General features: G+C 30.5%; 3 protein-coding genes across 3 annotated transcripts; 2 read left to right on the forward strand and 1 right to left on the reverse strand.

The window, feature by feature from the left end:
* Positions 1-95: 95 nt before the first annotated feature.
* Positions 96-20,072, reverse strand: LOC139993448 (uncharacterized). Its single transcript, XM_072015186.1, has 4 exons — positions 19,527-20,072; positions 19,055-19,206; positions 1,160-1,732; positions 96-398 (listed from the first exon to the last, which is right to left on the reverse strand). The coding sequence occupies exons 1-4, from the start codon at positions 19,758-19,760 to the stop codon at positions 209-211; spliced, it is 1,149 nt and encodes a 382-aa protein (XP_071871287.1). The 5' UTR covers positions 19,761-20,072; the 3' UTR covers positions 96-208.
* On the forward strand, positions 2,612-18,802 carry LOC139993449 (carbohydrate sulfotransferase 11). Its single transcript, XM_072015187.1, has 7 exons — positions 2,612-2,859; positions 5,070-5,242; positions 15,734-15,990; positions 16,553-16,793; positions 16,905-17,084; positions 17,169-17,326; positions 17,541-18,802. The coding sequence occupies exons 1-7, from the start codon at positions 2,847-2,849 to the stop codon at positions 17,626-17,628; spliced, it is 1,110 nt and encodes a 369-aa protein (XP_071871288.1). The 5' UTR covers positions 2,612-2,846; the 3' UTR covers positions 17,629-18,802.
* Positions 20,073-20,720: 648 nt separating the features above from the next.
* Positions 20,721-23,932, forward strand: LOC139993441 (BOS complex subunit ncln). The gene is made up of 7 exons (XM_072015168.1): positions 20,721-21,045; positions 21,138-21,325; positions 21,443-21,772; positions 21,869-22,078; positions 22,166-22,570; positions 22,651-22,871; positions 22,952-23,932. Exons 1-7 carry the CDS (start codon positions 20,871-20,873, stop codon positions 23,088-23,090), a joined length of 1,668 nt encoding a protein of 555 aa, XP_071871269.1. The 5' UTR covers positions 20,721-20,870; the 3' UTR covers positions 23,091-23,932.
* The last annotated feature ends 53 nt before the right edge of the window (positions 23,933-23,985 follow it).

A 23,985-nucleotide genomic window follows, 5' to 3' on the forward strand; every position in this document is an offset into this window, starting at 1 on the left:
GATTCTTTCGTATAAAAATGCAACGTGCAATAGTAAAAATTTTTGAATTAATTATATATGTTAATGGATCAATTAGATTTTTTAAACACAGTATATATTTGTTTACTCATTTATTTGAGGTTAAGGATTTCATTTTTTAGTATAACTGGTATGTACATGTACGTCAAATTTATTCCCCCGTTAATGAATAAAATCTGTTTTACCATGTTCACGGGATAAATAGGTCAGTTTTTATTCTCGCCATTTGTCGCGTGGCGGTGCTCGCGTCCTGGAGATATAATTTTAATTCCTCCATGAGGACCATCGCAGCACGAATGGGATTAACATTTTCTTCAATCACGATATCCGGAAAATATTCTTTTACAAGTCGTAATATTATATTCATTTGGTGGCTAGATCTATAAATACATGTATATATAACCTTTGAGGTAAATGAAAATAGATAAGAAATTAATAATAAAAATTTTAAAATGTTAGATATATTTCTATTTGTAACAAAGCCACATTTCATGAATACGGTATATATTATATCAATACTTAATTTAATTATTACGTTAATGCTTACGATGCAGAAATACACACGAAAACTTTTCTGCGGAGATCTGTTTTTATTGAAAACTAAGCGACAAAAAGATTTTAAAATTAATTTATATGTTTATATTTAATTATGAATAACGACATGTTATCAAAGAATTGATATATTATTATTAGGAAAAATACCATTAATAATTAATTTCCAGTAAAAATTCTGAAAAAATTGATTTGTTGAAAATTAACTTTTGTCAACAATCTGAAACGAAATTTATTAAATTCAATCGATTTTTATTTTATTTATACATTTTTATTGAAATTATTTTTGTTTTTTATTGTATTTTAACCGAAGGAAGATTATATAAAAAATAAATGCGATTTTCCAAAAATGGTCATTGTTCATTTTCAATGTTTGATTTTCACAATGAAATATTTCAAGAATAATAACTTACCTCAAAATAATTTTAGTATTTTCATAATATACGTTAAAACTAATCGATATACGTAATGTGTTGAAGCTCATGAAATGTAGCTTTGTTAGGAATATTACAAAATTATTTAATCATTTATTAAATTTTATTTTAATTATTTTTGAAATATAAAATTCTGAAAAGAACATTATTTTCACCTTGCAGAAATTCTTAATGTTTCCTCTGTTTTGATGTTAGGCAATATTTCAATCAAACAGTGCATCAGGCATCCAGTTGTCTGTACAATATAAGTATTTGTATAGATTTCTTGAAAAGACTTTTCTTTCAAGAACTTTAGAAATTCTTTATTTCTTTCTGGAACTCCTTTTATTTGTGCATTTATACTTTTTTCCACCGATGTACTTCTTAATGCTAAAATCATTGGCACAATATCATTCGTTCCTATTGGGCTAACATGGTTTCCAGCGGTTAAAAATTTGACTTGGTAACTATCGTCGACAGTGTCTTCGATTGTAAGACGGATAATAGGTACTGGAATCTGATATTCTGTTTCTTCGACTTCGTAGGCGATTGTACCATATACCTCACAGAAGTGCTTTTTATCGAATTTTGGTAAATCGAGAACGACGGTAGCAATAACTTTGCTAGATGGCCGAATCTCATTGATTGGATATGCAAATGTTTCGTTTTCCAAGTTCCAAATCATCGACATACCACAAAGATCGTCGTCTTCTGCGAGAGACATGTAAACCTGGGGATTTCTTATTTCCCTGAAACGAAATTGAATATCTCAAGAAGTCAAATTAGAGAGGTAATATACAGTAAAATTCCATTTATTGGAAATTTTCATATTCTATTCATATCACTTCTTATATTAATTATTTCACACTTGTCCCCATTGAATTTAGGTAAGTGGACTTCCACTGTAATGCTCACTTCCACTAGTGGACAATGGTTAGTTACCAAGTAATGTAGATAACATTATAATACTGTTTTATCGATATTTATACGAAATTAGTATTTATTATTCCTTAACCTATATCATTCTGTAATATAAACTGTGTATATGCCTTTATAACGTAACAAATAGAATAATGAAAAAGGATTACAATTTTTCATTTCATTATTCTTAAGTCCCCATCCTTACTCTCATTTATTTTTTGCTACTATCTTCAGATTACATTACAGATACATCAAACCTATTCAAATAACACGCCTGTTTAGGCGTTGACATTATTTTATGACACTTGAAAGAACTTCATAGAAGTGTTACTTATAAATTCAATTAGGGTTCTAAGCATATTTGGTTGATAGCAGTATTCTAGCGAAAGTAACTTTAAAGTAGCTTCGATACATAGAGGTTAAACAGAAACGTTTACATAGCCATTTGCTATTTAATATTGCTCGATAATTAAAGCAATATTCGAAGAAGGATAGATAGATAATTAAAGGGAGTCTGTATAGTGTCGCAAAGGGTAACGAAGACACAGTTTCAATGTGGTGCGCATACGCAGAGGTGATCATGGAGTAAATCGACCCGCGAAAACGTCGGCCAATCAGCAAGCGAATACGGCTCGGTTAGTAGCAGACGACGCATGTATGGAAGTATACGGAACAGTGTGTGTCTCTTTAGACTTCAGTAATCTGCAGGATGCCGCCGTGATCATGTGGTGTCTATAGTTTTCGTTCAATCAGTCAGTTTTGTCACGTGTTTGGCATCAGTTTACAATTCGAAAAGTATATTAATTGTATTTCGACTCGCGGTCAGTTTCGACCAAGTGTACACAGAGGATCGAATCCAGTGGAAGAATCGAAGAGGTGAAGGTTGGATTTCTTGCAGGGGGTACGATAGATGCATCGTTGAATCTTGATATCGGGGCATATATGTCCACGCCAAGTACGTATTAGAGCAAGTAAATATAAAAATATATCGAAAGAAGACAAAATATATGATTATTTGTGTAAAGAAGTGAGTTAGGTCACGAAAAAGAAGGGATGTCCTGTGACCCATTGACCTAGGAAACGTATGCACCGACTGCATTGCTACTTAAAAAGTTCGTTGCTCGCGTCTTTCATCCATTTTGACATTTGTTACTATCTGATCACTTGTTAGACACTCTGTGAAACAGAATTTGAAAAATAATTTTAGAATTGCCATATTTACTGTTTATTTTAAAAATTAGTTTAAGTAAAAAGTGAAAAAGTTTGGATAAATGAAAAATGATTTTAGTAAAGTAGTCATACATCTATATACATAATTCTGATTTCTGGGTATTATAATTTGGAAAATATTTGCAAGTTATCATGTAATACTTTACTATAATATAGTTACCAAAGTACAAAATTTTGAATAAATAAAAAAATATACGAAGGACATGAATTTGCTTTTTTTTTGTAATTTGTAATTGCTTGTCGCCTTTTTCTCAGATGTGGTACTTGTTTAGCGATTAGATATATAACATATCTAATAACATATGAATAACATATGAATGATAATTAGCAAATAAAAAAGTCCTTAATGGCAAGATGTAACGATAATTAATGTATTGTTTTTATTGAAGATGTGTCTGACACTTATTTGAAAGATAAATTTATAAAAAAAGATATAAAAATAAATTGATAAAAAGAAACGTTGGATTATGCGCGCGTGTACATTTCGCGTTTCCATGCAAACTTTTCGATAGAGCGCCATCGATCCTTGAATCTGACGTTCCACTTTATAAGTATTGCACGTATTATTCTGCAATGGCCTTGGAACTTGGCTGAATGAGCAAACATATATATATATTTGTTTAATATGATTTATTCAGTAAGATCTTTTCTAATAATATTATATAGTAATGACCAATTTTTTAAAGTAAAGTCCGATCGATATTCTATGAAAAATAGTGTATACCAAATGCAATAGATACTCGCTTGATGATTGCATGAAAGAATCAATATTGTATATATATCGTTAATATACAAGGAATTATAGTATCGATATTACGATAATGTTATTTATGTATGATTAGAGTATTGTTATCGAGTTAAAAAGTGCAAGTAGATAACACATATGTAAATTGTTTCTTGTACTATGATTAGTATAAGTACTGTTAATTAGTTTTCAATTAATAAACAACATAAACCATATAGCATCCTGTACATGATAAAGATATTTTCATCTTAGTTCTAACTTCAAATAAAATGTAATTTTATACTATTGTTACACTTTAAGGTTTCTAACAGGTTCGTAACATGCATCCTTACGAAACAAACACGTGACTATTGATGACTGGTGATTATATGATGTATATACATATATTGTATCCCAATAAACTCTTTACGAAACATTATTTATTTGTATTTTTTCCATTATATTACGCATAATTCATGTTTGTAATGGAACAATTCAAATTTCTAATGGCTAAGTATCTATAGCATCATTAACAAATATAGGAACAATTCCATTATTTTAGGAAGTTTACTTAAGACATTTTAGAGAAAAAAGGATGCAATTAAGTTTGTTATCAATAATTCGGGGTACGTGACATAGGTTTCTGAAACATAGATATATATAAAATAAATACAAAAACAATCTTTAATTTTTATTATAATCTCTCATATATCATGAGTGATACTGAATGAATGACAAAACTACCATCTGCCATTGTTGTCTAACCTCAATATTCACTTGTAATACCTAGCCATAAGTAAGCCTAACTACAATAACGCGGCAAATACTGATAATCCTAATACACACAACATGTTAAATTTCTACAAAACATCGTATATTAGATTAATTCAATTTTTTCTAGAAAAATCTATTAACCCCATAATAGTACATTTTTATGTAAATTCATACCTTTTGAGAATATTACTGAAAGAGTAAAACTTTGATAGAAAATTGTTTTATCTACCAACCATTATAGGAAAGAAACACTATACTTTGAATATTTTCGTATTGTGTGCATTCTGTGCAATTTTGTAGTTTCAAATTTCCTATAAAAACATAAAAATCCACAGTCTAATCATTATTTATTCCCCGTCAAGGTATTGTTTATCTTTTTTATTGATCGTATCGACTAATGAGAATACAATAGAAATCTATTCGGTTTCGTTTTTCAGTTCGTTATGAGTATCGAAGAAAGATCGTACATCGTGAGAAGATGACACCACGACGATATGTGTTCGCGACGATTAGGCGAACGTTGCTGGCTGCTGGTATCTTGATGTTGCTGGTGTTTGTTTTATCGAACCAGGATGCAGGCAACAGTGTGCAGCAAGGGCTTTTGTTGGAGGTGAGTGACGATCTTTTATCTGACACTGGCCAAGGATTTCTTTTGTTCTTAGCGGAGGGCTTTCTGTGCACGCGCGCGCGCTCGTTCGGCATTTGGACCACACCGGAAAATTAGGCGGATCACTTTCTAAAGAACAATTACTTTAGAAGAGCTATAGAAGACTCGTTCTCGTTAGAAACGCGGCCGAAAACTATCCCTTTGTTCGAAACACTGAAAGATTGTTCTAGTTCCTTCCCTTTTTTTAAAGGAACAGTTCTTTCATTTGAGTTGTTTGAAATAACCTTAAAAGTTAGATGAGACAGATGGTGTTATTGAAAAATTACATTTACAATAATTTATAAGATTAGATGTGCACTATTATTTAAAAGTAATTCGTATTTGTTTATCTTTGACGAAATATCGTCTAGTACTTCGTCATTGATTAGTTAAAAAATTTGAACGTTTTCATATTGATCTTTTACTTTACTAGTAGTTATTATAATAATTCTTTGTACATTTTAATAAGACATATTTACTTCAATAAGATTAATTTTTGTTTATACACATAAAAAGGAGTATAAAATTCCTCTCTAGCGTAGGTAACACGTTGGCTTCCTCAAACAGTGAAGTCTTTATAATCTATTCAATGTGCGATTACGTCTGACTAATGACTATACACAAGCCAATGTAGTGTGTCCATTATGCTCATATCCCTTCAGTCATATACATTAGGCCGTTTTAATTTTTGCTAATGCGCACTTTTTTATCTATATTAAAAAAACAAATGACTTCGTAAGAAGACTAGGTGTATTTATCCACTTTTCTCATGTTACTAAGATATATCCTTAAGCGTTTTATAGTTATATAATCTGTTATTCTATTCGCATGATGCGGTGGGAAGAGAAAGGCCAATGCTTTGTTTACTCTCTCGCCTTACCACATCTTTTTTCGCCCTTCTAATTCATTCAATATTATATGTTCAATATCGTAATAAAAAATTTCACCAGTTGTATATAATGAAGTACATACATATATACATCTTCTTTGTCATTATAAAATCGGACAATTTCAATGTTTAAACTTCGGGCTGTTCAATTTATCTTCAATTTCTTCAATGAATTTTGATCGGAACATTACATAGGGGTCGTCATATTTTATAATTGTTAATTCACTATTTTAAAATTGTAGAAATTCTTTTAAATAATTTCATCAGTTTATTGTCATATACATAATATTTCTATTTTGTACAAGTACGTACTCTGCAGTCTTATTTTGTATAACCACAAGCCTGGGTTCAGCATGATCTGTACAAGACCAACAATCAGTAGGTATCCTGATACTTGTGAACAAAAATATTACGTATATAATTGAGAACTTTTCAAGCTTGACTTTCTAAAAAATGAAACCTCCAATGTAATTTTATCACTCTTAATTTTTCTCTTGATTTCAATCTCAAGTAAATCCTCTTTATTTGTACCACAAGGTTAGGCTCACGATGTATAAACTTTATTTGATATCTTATTTTGATTCACAGAATCGTCCTGACTTCATTTGTACCACGAATTTAGGCTCATGGGTGTATAAGTTATATTTGGTGTCTTATTTTGAGCCACAGAATCTTCCTGACTTCACCTGTACCAGGAATTTAGGTTCACGGCGTGTAAGAAAAAAAAGTATTGTCTTATCGTATCCATTGTGACGATGCCATGCATCGTGACTTCTTCTCACGGTTAGAAGGAAGAATCCTTTTCTTGCGGTACTGCGCAAATGTAGGGTGACCTAAGTGCGACATGTTCCAAGAAAAGATCGTTGCCTTTGTTTTTTACCCCACGGTGGAGAGGTTACATCGAAAAGCGGTCTCCTTACGTAAAGCAAAGCCAACGTAGTAGATTGGCAGACTTCCAGCAGCGCAATGCGGCACACAAATGCAGTTCTGCCTACAGTCGTCCGATACCACCCCTTTAAGCATGCAAATGGTGGTTACAGTTACCCCTTAATCTCGACAATTACTCTACCGACGTAAATCGATCTACCGCCGATACAAATGATTGTCGTTTTATTTGAAGTTTTTCTAACTGTTCGAGAATATCCGCCGACAGGAAATAAAAATCGATAGTTTCATTTGTCACCACTTCTTACTGGTGCTATATAGCAGTTGATTTTAGATGTTACCTTTTGTAGTCTCTACTTTGGTATAGAATTTTACAGTTTTTATAAATTGAAGATAGAGAGGTTTTAGCATTTTAATTTTAATAATTTGTATTAAAATTAATTACATATTACGTTTTATTTAATTATATCTAACCAACTTAATAATTTAATAGCTTTTTAGTGTGATATTTTTTATGATTTGAACAGAAACCTTTTACCATTTGAATTTTAATTAGAGTGATTTTAATTATTCTGCTCAATTTGATTGATCAAATATTTTTTACAATTTGAATATAAATTTTCTACCATTCTAATTTTAATGTGTATTAAAATTTTAATTTTAATAATCGAGTATTTATTCCACTGTATACTCGATCAATTTAATAATTCTTCAGTGTGATTAAATGCCTTTTACAATTTTAATCTTAAGTCATCATTAAAATTCGAATCACTGTGCTATATATCTAATACTTGATCTTGGATACTCATTGTTTTTGTTCTTTAATTTGTTCATATTGTACGTAATTACAGTTTCCTAATTTAATTTCAATTTCATAAGCTAATAATCTTCATGGATAAACCAATTTCTATCAACATAATAAAATATTAATAAGATACGAGAACACCGTAATGAAATAAAACAGAAGCTTAAAAATGTAGGAACACTAGTATATACAAATGTGATTTCCAAGTCACGTGACATCCTATACAGGGCTTAAATCTATCTCTCGAGGAGTATCTGAAAAATTTCCGGTACATCCTGTGCATCGTACGATAACAAAGGCAAACATGGCTTTTAACTTTAACGGCGAAAGGAACTGTCTTTACATGCGTTTATGAGAAACGTAGATAAAGATAGTTTTTACCGGACGACGCGACGTACAATATTTGTCCGGTTCCGTTGATCTTGTGCGCAAAAGTGCGCCGATCCGCATACAAGCACGGGAATTGAGTTCTAGTGAGAAAACGTAACCGAAGGAAGTTATACAACTGGATAGAAGAGCTACAGAAGGGTCTTACATAATGTGTGCGTTGCCCGTGCACATATGGTGGTCCACTAGAACCGGTCTACCTTAATACTTTCCGTGTTTGACCAGTGATGAACAAGAAAAATATATTAACTGAAAATAGACGAAGAAAACTGAGAAGAGGTTCCTTGGTCCAGGATTGATCTTTTAAAATCCAACATCTTACGATGATCTCAACCGCAAATTACAATAAAGTTTCTGTTTCTTGAGATTTTGTGTAAATTGTAGATACTTTTCTAAAATTTATATATTATCTTTAATGGAGATATTTAGAGGTCTAAAAATATTTAGATTTCTCTGAATCATAAGATACGTAAATTCATTTTGAATACGTGTAAGATATTAAATATCCCAAAGTATCTAGATTTCTAATTTACATATGAATACTTGGATTATTTCTATCTAAGAATTCCGTTAGTTGTTTCTAAGTGAAATCTAGACACTTTCTCTTTTTTCTTTGGTAATAATTTTTAAATCTTCTCGCTTTTATGTTTTCAGTTGAGATTGCGATGTTGTGATGAAGTTTAATATATTCTCTGTGGTATCTTAATTATAAACGTAGTTCTAGGCATTTTCAAGGCATTCTGTTTATACATAGTTTCCTTCATTGAGATTGTACGCTATAGGAAACACTGAAATCTATACTTTGATCTTTTCTTTAATCTTTCAATTACAATTATAGCTTCTTTATGTTTCTTAATAACAGTATGTACCCTATGTAATTTTCCACTAATGACGAACACCTTGATATTTTCTTTCTCTTTGATTTTTCAACTGTGAGCATAGCCGTAGAAACTGTTTAAAAATTCTTTTGTGTTCTTCGATTAAAATTGTATACTATTAAGTACTTCCATATTGTCTTTTCTTTTTTATTTTTTAATTCAGACAGAAGTTCCAGAAATTTTTTCTTTTGCAATTTTATTTGATTTCTTTGATCGGTTACACGTCATAGGTAATTCCACACTGAAGAGTTGATGTCACTATGTAGATTTCTTTTTGAAGCAGAAGTTAGAAGATGTTCACCGTGAGACACTCGTGAGCTAGCAAGTGGCGTGTTGCAATCACTCTTAATGTCATTGGAATAGCGAATTATTCTCCCAGCGCGGTGTGTCCCTCGTTACAAGTGCGGCAAACTAGATAAGCATCGTTTCAGACAATTTATTATGAAACTCACGTCGAGGGAACAAAAAATTATTTACCGCTTCCGTAAATCATCTTGCATCGATCTTTAAATTACGTTGTACACGGAAACCATTATTGAATGAAGTCACTGTGATATTTAGCTGTGATATTCCTATAATTTAGCAGAACAGGATTTTTTGAAATAAAATGTTACTTGTATAATTCAAGAAGAAGATGAAAAAGAGGATATTGTTGTAAGATCATTGATTTTTATAATTAAAAAGATATTAATTAGAATTTTTGTAAATAACAATGATTTCTACGATTAAAAAAAGATGTTGAGGAGAATTTGTTTTAATAATAATGGTTACCATAGTATAAGAAATATTGCTGATAATTGTTTTAATATTAATAGTATACACAATTTCGAAATTGTAAAAACAATATTTTCACATGATATAACATGCTGTATTACAACAGTATAATTTTCTGGTCAATGTAATAAGGTTGTACTATAGACTTGTAGCTTAAAGACTCGCTTAAATACATGTTAGGTACTTGACTTAAATATACCGCAGATACATTTAACAATGCACAGATACAACTGACTTCTAACTTAAAATGTATACTTATTCTAAGATTATTGATCTTGAGAAATTTATCAGTAATCGTGATTTTGAATCTTTAATCGTTGGATCCTTTAAAAACATACTGAATATCGTGATTCCTATTTATATTTCCTTAATTGATTTAACATATTTTTCCTAGATATTAAGCAGATTAGATCATAAAACATGTTTCAAATCTTGGTACATATTCACGGTTATACGATGAATCACGAGTTATATTCAGATTATAATTTCCTGATCTAACTTTGTTGATGCAAACCATCTCAAGCTGAGGATCCCTATATTGAATTATAAAAATAACACTATCATCAAACGAGAACATCTTAGAATGTGAATAATCATTTTCAAAGTAAAAGACTTTTTTGCTTATATTTAAATGATTAAATCTTACCTATAAAAACCTTTTCTTTGCCTATTCTTATAGACCTAATTGTCTATAAATGCAGAAGGAGTTAAAATTACAATTTCAAGAGTTAAAGATATTTTACAAATCTCTTTATATCTCCTACTTATTCCTCACTCAACTCTAAATCCTTTCAGAAACTTCACTTTTGCTGAAACTGTCTTTGAATGTTCCAGAAGTCTGCATTATTAGGCTATTGGCAACACACAGTACAATGTTCAAAATAATTAGAGGATGGTTACTATGAACGATTTTCTTATATCAGACAAGTAAACCGTGATTGATCGGTATCGTATAATTATGCATTTATGACTGGTGCAAAAGCAAAACCGATAATTAAACGATACATTTACCGAAAAACGCGCTGATTTAATTTCGACACACTTAACGTCTTTGTTTTTAATAAACTGGTGTACGGGTCCATTAGAAGTCTATCTTAAAGCAACGATGCAAACGAAGTGATGATACTTCTGCAGTCATATTCAAAATTTATATGTTTCTGCATATTACGTGTATTGCGTGCAATTTCAAATTTCCCGGAAAAGCGTAAAAATCCATAGTCTAATGATGATTTTCGAAACTTATCTGGTCCTCGGATCTACAGACACACACGGGTGCACATACACGTGGCAGATACAAAGTTGAGGAAGTACAGCGCACGCTGCACCACCCGTGTGGCCCATATTCGCCACGTCGGCATCGGCGTCGGCGTCGGCGTCGGCGTCGGCGTCAGGGGCAGCCGTTCGACTTCCACTCCGAAATCAATAAACGGAAGCCACTATTTCTATATTCGGCGTTTCCGCCTGACCACGACCATCGAGTTCCACCCCCGAGACCATCAGAAATCTATCATTTTATCGACGACATTATCGTTTGTTCAGAGAGGAAGAGAATCTTACCAGTTGTTCGAGTACAGTAGCTCGGATTGATCATAGGAAATGTTAAAAAGCTGACATGTTTGATTCATGGAGGAATTTCTTAAGATTTTAATACGTAAGAAAGATGGAAGAGTAAGATGAAAAATTGGAAAGATCTTAGCGAATCCTATGGATTTTATTTTAACAGATGAATTGTAATTGAGCTTAGATTATTAAAGGTAAGAATATTTAGTTTTTACAATTAAATAATAACTCGATTTTGATTATTTCTATTTAGTTTTTGGAAAATAGAATTTTCTTTTAGAGATCCATTTTCTAGTATTTTATTACGTTATATAATTGCATTAACTTAAGTATTGATTTAATGGAAAATTGAATAGTCTAAGGATAAAATATAATCATTTTGTACTGGATACAATTGAATTTTAAAAGTTTTAGTAGCTATATTCAGTTAAGTGTACATCGAATAAAAATCTAGCGACCCAAAAGCAAAAGATTAGAACTTTTATTGTAAAAATTAAAAAGAAAAAATTAAAATCAGTACTTTCCAGTAATTTAATTTTTTATCTACCAAATATCTTATTTGATATTGATTTTATCGATGATTGTTGTTAATAATTATTTATTGACCATAAATAAGTAAATCGAATATCGTTAATAACTTCTATTTAATATCTACTAAATGGTGATGTTTAATTTTAAAGATTCAACCCAGTCATACGCAAATGACCAACAGAGCAAATTCACGAAATTCTTTATCTAAAGGCCTGAATTATCTTTTAGTTCATCTTCTGACTCATCATAAGCGTTCTACAAGCGACTATAAGCGTTTCTAGGGTTTCTAAGACGTTCTCGCAGATTCCAAGAAATCTTAGAATTAAACTCTCGCACTACACCCGTAAACTCAATATTCTTCTTATTCCCTTTTTCCATCTAGTTTTATTTAATTATCGCAAGAACTGATTACCATCTGACTTCGCGTGAGAAAAAAGTGTTTTCTATTATAAGCTTATTTCTATGCATTCGTTGCGGCATTCTAAAGTTCACGTTGAGTGCGCCTTAAGTTACAGAAACACGATGAAGTATCGATTAATTGATGACCAATTTCAAGGTCCTCCAATTAAGTAGCGTTAGAGTAAATCACGTGAAATTGCGAACGTAATCCCTTATAAAATCTCACGGAATATCGTTTGCACAAAATTGCAAGAAGTTTCCTCGCAGTTTGTAACTTAGTCGTGTTATAAGGATCACTTTACTAAAAAAACTTCAAAAAGTGTAAGAGGTCAACCTCGATGTAAACAGCGTTTCTTTTAGCAATCTTCTTCTTAACTCTAGAACGACACTGTTAAATTTTCCGAGAATATGCGACAGTATAAGATCATGGACAAAAATAAAATTTAAGTATTCTAAATAATAATCAATATTTCTGGAAGATTTTCTTCTAAATACATACTTTTTCGGAGACATCTCTAAGTTAAGTTCTTAATAACCTATTACTTATGAACGAGGGCATGTACTACTCATAATTATTCGAAGAATGCACCTTTAATACATTAAGTGTCTTAAATTGAAATTATTCGAGCAATTGTCCAACGACTTTAGAATTCGCTGGAGTAATTATGAGCAATAGTGACTACATATGTAATTTTTAATCCTCATGAAATCTGACCTAACCTAACCTAACCTAACCTAACCTAACCTAACCTAACCTAACCTAACCTAACCTAACGAATCTAGGTTCAACGAACCGATCGAACACAGATCGTAAAAGATTAATACAGAAATTAATATTCGGGTTATTCAAATAATTATAAGCCGCAATGTAATTGTAATTTATGTAATTTTAAATCTCAAACCTATAATCTAACCTAATCTAACAAATCTATGTTAAATTCAATGGAACGATCGGACAGAGATCACAAACAAATACAGAAATTAGTCGAGAAACTAGAAAGTCAATGGATTGTGAAACGAAGCAATTATCATGCAAATTCTAGAAGGACTAAACGATTCGAATCACGAACAACGTTCGTAGGCTTTCAGTCGATTGAGCCATCGGGTTTAGAATTCAAAGCTCCCCGCTTCTCGAAGTCGTTTTCTTTTACGGACAAACGTGCACACGCCGCGTGCGCCGGCCTTCTGTGTGCAAGGTTAATCCAATTTCCTAATTTCTGCAATTAATCGGAACACTCGTCGCTGCGTTGGCGGCTCGATATGATTACGCATTGTACGCCTATTTGACGCATTGCAGTCGAACGCTGAAGCAAAATTGCTCGCATAATTGTCTTAGGATATTTACTTCCTGAAAATTCCTTGCCAAAGATTATTGGGAGATTCTACGTAGCAGAAATTTAATGGAAAGGTCAAGATGATGAAAGTTTTCGATTGAATTCTTTGGCAGAAATTACATGAAGAAATATTTAGAGAAAATTTTCTCTTTCATAATATTGATATATAACTAGATTGCGGATATATCATATTATAATATGCAAATTTGTATTTTCGCAAATATAATTTACGAAATGGAATTTAAATAGAAAAATGCTTTATCTATTAAATATCGTAGAAGGTACTGTTTTGAATGTTTTATATATTTCTGCATATTTATGTGCATTCTCTGCATTTTTATATCTTCAAGTATCTCATAAATGCATAAGAATCCATAGTCTACTGATAATAGCATTGAACTTGGGACCTCCTTGTAAACATTTAGTATGTCCGTATTAATTTTAAAAAGACACTATCAAGTTGCTAGAGGGCTTGTCTATAAAAACGCAAACAAATCTTAGAATATTGAAATTTTATTTATTTTAGTTTTTCTTACACTGGTTTATTTATTCATAATTATTCCTTCATAAGTCGTGGGATTGCTGACAATCAGTAATAAATCTGTATTGCAATCATTTAAAGTATTTAAAACAGATGGGCAATCTTTTTTAATTTATTGTATATTAAATAGTAATTTAACAATTAGTAACAATTTACATAATTCAAGTAGTAATTTGTAAAACATAAAAATATTATATCTTTCTCATAGATTCTGGATGAAACTATCATTAATTTTCATAAAACAAGTTTGAATGAAATTAATCTAGTTTTCTAGGATTAATTTTTTTACAACCATAGAGGTTCATACATTAATTTCAGTGAGAAACTATGTAAATAATCCCTCGCATGACAAACAGCGGTTTTATGTTTAGATGAATGATATACTGCTTGAAACGAGCATCGAAATAACGCAAATGTATTATATATATTATAATATATAATATATAATATTATTACTGCAGTTGTTTACGCGTAGAACGTGAAAACCGATACCGATTGATTTTATACGTGTTCGTATTAAGTGTTGGTAATTACATCGATAAAACGGATACCGATTACCCTTCTGTAGCAATCTTGGCCAGTGTTCAATGTCTAAAACTTGCACAATTTGCAGCGCGAATCATGTTCACAAAGTCTCTTAATTTCAGTTTCATAATGCGTATTCAATTTCGCTACGCTGTTAATATAAATAATTCGTATGACACAGAAATTTTATAGTTTGACCAATACTAATACAAAAAAATATTATTATAAATTAAATATCACAGATATCTGATTTCAAATTATAGATCTCTTGAAATATAGTTCAGATTTTAATCATTGAAATTTGTATATACTTAAATTTCTGAATATTAAAATCATTCGATCATTTCACCTTCCAAGTACATGATCGTAAAAATACCCGGATTCTTCAACACTAGAACACAATAGTATTCTGGTACCTGAATCTTTTTAATGTCAGTGCTTTCAGTTATCCAAATTGTTAAATATCTCAGGTTTCAGGTCCCAAGTGTTAACATTTTCCGAGTACTCGAATTCTCGATTTCTATAGGTATATGATAATAGCCATGATAATAGCAGGCATCATCAACTAAAATTCGAATTTTACGTGTCAAGACATTTGGACAAACGATAGAAATTTAAAAGGATAAGAGTTTCTCGACTTCAATCAATGTCGTATAACATATATCTTAGCCTTAATTCAACCCTTGTAGAAGTAGAGTGGTGCATACGACCCTAAATATTACTACATCCGTTTCGCCTCTTAGTATCTTAACTCATCGTAAAATCTACGAATATAATTTGTGCGTCTGATTCATTAGGAGTAAAAGCGACGTATAACGTCTACTTATTTTACCACTGCTAATGAGATGTGAGAATGTTTTTGTAGTCCTAATTAACCACGTCTTTAAAGCATCTTAAAAATGTTCTATATAATTAATTGAATACAACATGAATATTAATGTCAACAGGAGGATGCGAACCTGACACCGGAGGAAAGGCTAATGGAGGAAGCAGCGATCGCTGAAACTGAGAAGCGATTGTACACAAGAAGGAAGTTTCTGGCGGAAAAATGCGCCGAAGAGGGATTAGACAGACCTGGAAACGATTCTCTTCACAGGCCTAACGCCTGGGAATTCCTTGTAAATAGAGAATATCATTTAATATGGTGCAACGTCTTCAAAGCGGCCTCTACTTCGTGGATGTACAATTTCAATCTACTTGCGGGGTAAGAAGCATTCAATTAGCTAAATGTTCCTTCACCTTCGTGTAACAAAGACAATTTTGACACGTATCACTTTTTAAGATACATTTACATATATCATTGTTCTTTCAAAACTTTTGTAATGAATTTTAATATTGCTAGACTGCGAGTTTTTATGCAAATTTATATATATTTTTTTTTTTTTTTTAGCATAATTAGAAGAATAGAATCTAAATAGAGTTTTGTTTTATCCGTTATTGTTTATTAAATGTAATTCATTGTTAAATATTATATATTCATATTTACTATGTAATACTTATTACGAGTACAATGCTTTGAATATTTTATGTTTCTTATATATTACGTGCATTCTCTGTATTTTTGCATCTTTAAATTTTGCATAAGTGGAGTCTTAGCAGCAGTTTAAATATCTCAGAGAGATAAAGATCTGTCTTAGTCGGCTCTTTACATTATCATCCTTATAAAATAAAACATTCGATGCTCATGGCAAAACTGATCCAACATCTGCCAGGCTAAGTTTAAATAAATAGTTTGATCAACATCAAACTTTATAAATTGTTTTCAGATACAGCCCACAGTTTTTAAAGGCCTCGAAAGCTGTACCTGTTTCTCTGGCGAGGCAGAAATATCCCAGATACACGGCCGATGAGTTGAACAAGTTCCTAAACGACAGCATTAGTTTCTTGATAGTAAGACATCCGTTCGAGAGGTTGCTCAGCGCCTACAGAGATAAATTGGAGCATAGCTTACCGCATACGTTTCACAGTAATCTTGGATCCCATATTGTTTGGAATTATAGATCTAGGGTAAGGGCAAACTATCTTTAAAGTTATGTGTGTTATTTTAATTTTCTTTCTATGTTTCATCAATTTGATTGGTCTTGTCGAATTTAATGAATCATTATCGGCTATGACTAGGACCGAAAGACAAATGGACGACACGGTCCAAGGTATCCACTTTTTGAAGAATTTGTACGGTGGTTGTTATGTCAATGGAGAGCTGGGAACGAACTTGATATGCACTGGACTCCAATTGTGATCTTTTGTACGCCGTGTCAAGTACGATTCGACGTAATTGCAAAGTTTGAAACGCTGCATGTAAATATATCTTTCAAAAAATTCTATGTAAACGATACGATTAATCAATTCTATATTTTAATTGGAAAAATATATTGATTAAAGGAAGATCAAGATTATCTCATAAAACAAGCTCACGTGGGTCACATCATTAAACCTGAATGGAAGAATCCTACCAGGGGTGTCCAAACGAAGGACGTTATTAAGAATTATTTCGCTCAATTATCGAAATCGCAGATCAAAGATCTCTACGAGATGTTTAGGTGAGTATACTAAGTGGAAACAATATAGCACGATCGTAAATTAAAATTTTAATAAGGGACACCCATTAACGCTATGATAACTAGTTAATTCTAAGAGGAATTCTAACGTTAAGAATTGATAAGGTGTAATTATATATAAAATAAGGTCCAACTGTATATAGTTATAATAAAATATTAATAACAATAATAATATATTCTTGGTATTTCATTTCAGGTACGATTTTGTGCTTTTCGATTATTCTCCCGATGAGTACATAGCACTTGGGAGAGACGAGGATACAAAGTTAATCTGTAAAAAGTAATGTTAGTATTTCGTACATTACTAACAAGCGTATCATCACTGGAATTATTTTTCTCTTATTTTTATCTTTTTGTCTTTAAATATTAAACGACACCTATTAAAATGGCGTCGATTACAACGAAAATATTTGATAGCAAATATCTATTGAAGATTAAGATGAGAAAACAGAAACATACCGAGAATTGCTCCAATTAGCGATACACTTGCGAAGCACTGCTGCTGCATTTAAACTTTTGATAAACGAAGCGTTACAGTATATTCAATTGTTAGGGCCTAAGGCAACAAGACGTTTGTGAACTGTTATAAATCAACGCAAAAAAGATTTTAAATGTATTATATCTATGAGAGTACCTCGTTGCTTAAGTACTATATGCGACAATGAACTTTTTAATATACAAGGGTTTATGGTAAGAGTGATGCTCACTTTGTCGAATTTTTTCTGCTTTAACATCGAATGAGAATAGCCTATTAGTTCGAAATAGAATACTTTGCATTCCCAATAGACTACGTAGAAGTAACGTCCCTTTTTTTGTTTCAACTGAATTAATTTTTATAGAATGCAATTCGATATGAGTGCAGTGAAGTTTTATTCCAGATATAACTTAATTAAAGTAAGTCGAGATAATTGTTTCGTGTTAGCATATTTTGAAAAACATGTATACATTTTCCCTGATCCTATATGTATATATCTGTGTATATAAATATACATACACGTATATTGATATAAACGTTGTTGCAATAGTAATTATTATCATTGTACCAATGATAATAATACTGCCTTAAGGAAATGTAATATATAATTGCATTAATAAGATGTATGTTAAATTATACAACTTCCAAATACAAGAATATCTAGAGATCTATAAGTTCAAAGTTTTCCAATATTTACTTATATTTTAGAAGTGGTATTTGAGTTAATAGGGTTACATCTCTGTAATGAAATGGTCTTTTTATAAAGACCTAATTGAAAAGTACAGCACATTATATAGTACTTAAATCTAATGCAAATATAAATTTTTCATTATTGAAAAATTTACTGCAAATAAAATCGGATTATTTGTAAAATCAGATCGAGATAAAAATAATACGATAAATTTTAGTTCCTTATAATTTTATAAATTGCAAACACGAAACGACAATAATTATTTTACAAAATAAAGGAATTTAAAAAACAATTGATTACATAGAAAATTAATCTTATCTTACAATGAATGAAATTGTATTTAATTAAATTAGTTAAGGAAATAGCAATGATAAAATAAATATCTTATTTGATTGTCCAAGGTGGAAATAAAAATATCAACACTCAAATTAAAACATTACTATTATTACTTTCTTAATTCAATTAAAATCTATAGATAATCCTTGGAAAATCAAAGCTTTTTTATATTATATTTTATTTGTAGTTGTTAAAATAATGTACTTACTTATTCGAACTGTTCATTAGTTCTATTCCAATAACCCATTTGTCATTAAAAATATATTTCCAATTGCTTTCTATTACCAAAATCTCATAATGGAGCTTCTTGACTTTATATTTTTTCTTCTTCACTACTGGTTGTCCATTTATTGCATACAACTACAAATTGTATATATTGAATTTAATATACTTTAACACTTGTTGAATGTAATTATTATAAATATATCACATTTCCTTTCTCATAATTCCTTATTATAACACATAAAACTCTATTTAATTAATTTTTGTTTATAAACTCCTTTTATACTAACTAGTTGTTATTAAAAAAATTAAACTAAAATATTCTTCTCCCCTCTTATAAAGTATCTTTGAAGAAATTTTGTTTAATTCACAAAAGAAACTATTTCGTATGAATAATGTAGGTCTTTTATTTTATCTTTTATTACGTTATTATTATTATTTTTTTTCAAATAACTTACGTCACTATCGGAGTCCGAAGATATGTCTTTTCCATACAGAGCTTGATTGTACAAAGATTCTGAAATACGTTTCGTCATATCTTGAACTTCTTTAATGTCATTCGTTGTTTTTTCGATTCGAGTTTGCACATTCGACAATGTTTTTATTAAATGTTCCTCTATAGGATTGCACTTTGGAGTTGGAATCGGCAACTCCTCATCGCTAAGCTCGAACATGTCATCGTCCAAATCCATTTATATTTTCATAAATAAGGACGATATTTAATTATAATATAATAATACTTATAGTTACTTTGATAATAGATCAATTATTCCATACACATTTGCACAACCTCGTCTAAACAGGTCAAGTAAATGATAAACATCTCTCATGTGTCATTTTCAATCATTAACTATTCCAATATAAAAAATTCTTATATCAAGAAAATGAAATTGAAATTCAGTGTTTTATTTGCAACTTTTATGAAAATTCTATAACGATCATATGTTATTATAATTACAATTTCTTATAATAATTAAATTAGAACTTTATTTAACGAGTCGACTTGTAAATAAAAGCAATGGATAAAACCTAATAAAACCATGTGATCAAAATCTAGGGAAATTAGTTTTCATTATCGATTGAGGAATTTTTATTATCGAGAATAGCTATCGGTAACAAAAAAATTTTTTATTTTATTTATAATGATTATTCGTAGCCAGGACATTTAAAAATAAATATTTTCTAATTATTAATTTTTTGAAAAATTTCTTTGAAATGTAGTTATCAGTCTTTCATTTAAACAATTACATATGTATTACCGGATCATGTTACCTTTTTTGTCAATGACTTGTTTGATAAAAATTTTAGAAACAACTATTATTTTTGGTCCCTGCTTAAATGTAATGTTCGATCGTTATAACAAAATGTAATAAAATGTAAATGTATGAAATTTCAAATTGAATGATATGTACTTCTAAAGTAAAGGATTCCTATCATGAAAGAAGTGTCATTAGTCTTTAATATTTAATTTGAATTTCTAAGTTTTCTGTAACAATTACATTATAATAAATTCATGATAATTAAATTTGTAATTCATAAATCAGATTAAAATGCATAAAATTTACTTAAAAAAAAATTCCTAAACCTTGTAACACAAAACTACATGTGGATGTTAGATCTATCTGATATTTTATTTATGGTCTATCACCTCATCTGTGTTGTATATATAATATGTAATTCCTACTGTAGGTAGAGCAAGAATGAGTTAGGTACAGTTCGTTTCGTGATGTTAGGTCAATGAAGATAATTAGGAGCTGTATTCTTTTACTCTTTAGTATACTTGAAAGAAATCAGAAAGAAATATGTGGCTAGATGAATGTGATAGTTTTGCTGAAATATGTCGAGGATATTTGCCTTATTATTTACTGATAATTTTGCCGATTTTTATTATTATTTCTCCGGTTAACCCAGTTGCCGCATCTCATGAATTCCCCGTGTATCGAATGCACCAGTATGACTTGCACGGTGTGCCACATGGTAACGAAATGTTTTCGCCTTGGATATTCATCTTATTAATATTGCCATTTTACTAACTTGCTTAACATTTCATTTACATAATCTGTGATCAGGTTGCCGTAGTGCGCCGATTTCGTTGGAAGCAAGATCCCTCACAGGGTGGAGTACTTCTAGACACTGTGTAGTTACAAAAGCTTTGAATCTTACTCCAAGTTTATTTCACTCTATTAAACATAAGGCTGGAGCTTTGATAGTAGTTTTACCAGAAAAACTTAATGACTTGACATTAGAGGAAAAACAGGTTGATTCACTTTATTCTTGATAGATTTTTTCATAAACATGATAGTTATATTTTAAATTCTTATAATTTCACTATATTCTTATTGTTATTCTCTATAATTCTTATTGTTTATTGCAGCATATTATGAGTCTGGAAGAATCTATGTTGTTTAGGCCAGAAACAGCAATTCCAGTGTATTTTACTTCATGGCATCCTGATTTGCAAACTATATTAGATGATCTCTCCAATGGTTTTATTACTGACGAGAAAGCTGGATCTGCAGCTGAAGCAATGTTTAATTCTATATCCGCTAGTGGTTACCAAGTAGTTGTAGCAACTGGACAGGCACTAGCTAAGACAGATGTAAAAATAGCTACTTTACATGGGAAGCTAACTGGTAATGGAGCTGAGGAGAAGTTACCAACTATAGCCTTGGTAACGCATTACGATAGTGCTGGTGTTGCACCTGTAAGAGAACTATTGATATAAATGTTTATTCATACAGCTGCTAAGAATCTTAGAAAGAAAATATGTATATACATGTATGTTATTGCTAATAAATAGGAATTGTCTTTCGGAGCGGACAGTAATGCATCAGGAGTGGCAATATTATTGGAAATAGCACGATTATTTTCTACTTTGTATTCCACTAGTAGATCAAGACCACAATATAATCTTGTCTTTATTGTAACTGGCGCTGGGAAACTTAATTACCAGGGCAGTAAAAAGTGGCTGGAGGATCAATTAGATGGACTTGAAGGCTCAATAATACAAGTATTATATACACTAAAGAACCTCTATCATCATACATTTGTTTCAAAATTTTGAAGTAATAATATAATATATTATTTCAATTACTAGGATGCTGCATATATTATTTGTCTAGACACAGTATCTACTAGCGATAATCTTTATGTGCATGTCTCCAAACCACCTAAAGAAAATTCTACAGGTGGTCTTTTTTACAAAAAACTTAAAACTGTGTCTGAGTCATTAAATATGACTACTGTTGAAGGTGTGCACAAAAAAATCAATCTAGCTGATGAAACATTGGCTTGGGAACACGAAAGATATAGTATTCGTAGATTTCCAGCTACGACTTTGTCAACTTTGAAAAGCCATGAAGATCCAATTAGAACAACGATCTTAGATGTAATAGAGACAAGACAAATAGATAGATTATATAAACATACACAAACAGTCGCAGAAGCATTAGCTAGACATATATACAATTTGAGCTCTAGTCAAGTTTTCATGGATCCTCTGGTATAGATCTTTTATCATTTAAGTAAGAGAAATGAGAAAATGCATCTTTTTGTTTTATTAACTGAATTTAATGTTTTTAGGGAGTTTCTAAGGAATCATTATCCTTATGGTTTAGTTACTTAGCGTCGCAACCAAGGGCTGCTACATTACTGGCAGACAAAGATAATATGTTAGTTGGTACATTAAAAGAAGCAATGGCTAGATATTTGGTAGATGTTAAAGTTACCTTGCATAGTCCTGACAAGCAAGATCCAGAATTTGTATTTTATGGTATTACAAAAGCAATATTGAATGTGTACAGGTAAATTTTTAAATTTCACTTATTATTTCATTTATTATCAACATTATTTCTTGTAGATAACGTAATTTATTATATTTCAGCGTAAAACCAGCTGTATTCGATCTCTTTCTTACAATTGCCATCATTATATATTTGGGACTTATTTATGTAATTGTGCACAATTTCCCTCGCGCATATACTTTAGCAACTCGTTTTTCTGTAAAGAACAAATCATCGTGAAATTGTATTCAACTATCGTTTCTTTGTTGTATTGTAAAAATTCGCTACATGTTTTTTAATGAATTTAATATATAATGTTATAGGTGTTAAAGGTGAAGCAAAACTGTATGTACATTAATTTTTGCTGGTATTAATCTTGAATTAAAAATCGTCTACATATTGTATCTTAGATAATCTGTAAATGTTACATAGTTCAACTTCCACTCGAATTTTCGTCCACGCATCTTCTCTATCAAATAAAGATAATGCAAATAGCAGAGTTATTTAGGAGAGTTATTTATCATAGAACATTACTTCTCGTTCTATGATAAATTGTTATGTAAGAGTACGTAATAATTAAGACCAAGTAATAACAAACCAAATAGTGAGACTTCAGAATGCAATTTATGAATAAAAAGACTGGCAAATTTTAGCAAATACAGAATTTAGTAATAAAAGTAATTCCAAATCGTATATAGAACATTAGAGAATATTAGTTTTATTTAAATGCAAATTTAATATTTTGTTTGATAGTTATTATCGTGTCCGCAATACATAGTACATAATATTCCTATTATAATGTAATAATCTTGAGTATACATATATCACGTGAATTAAGATAATTCCATAGCACAGGTAGTGTTATGTAACAAAGCAAATGTTCTTAAAAATTTTCTTGTTAAAATATACAGAAAACTATTTGCCAAATATTAGTACTATAAAAACATCCATTAGAAGCAAAAAAACTTAGAGAATAAACTATTTGAATGATAAAGAATAATAGTTATTTGTTAATGATTATTTAAATGCAATTATATGGACGAAATGTAAAAAGCTTGTAAAATAAACGTGATGAAAAATAATCATTGTTTCTTATTTTTACATAAATATTACAATTTTATCAAATTTTATATTT

The sequence above is a fragment of the Bombus fervidus genome, chromosome 13, assembly GCF_041682495.2.
Source record: "Bombus fervidus isolate BK054 chromosome 13, iyBomFerv1, whole genome shotgun sequence".
Taxonomy (NCBI): Eukaryota; Metazoa; Arthropoda; class Insecta; order Hymenoptera; family Apidae; genus Bombus; species Bombus fervidus.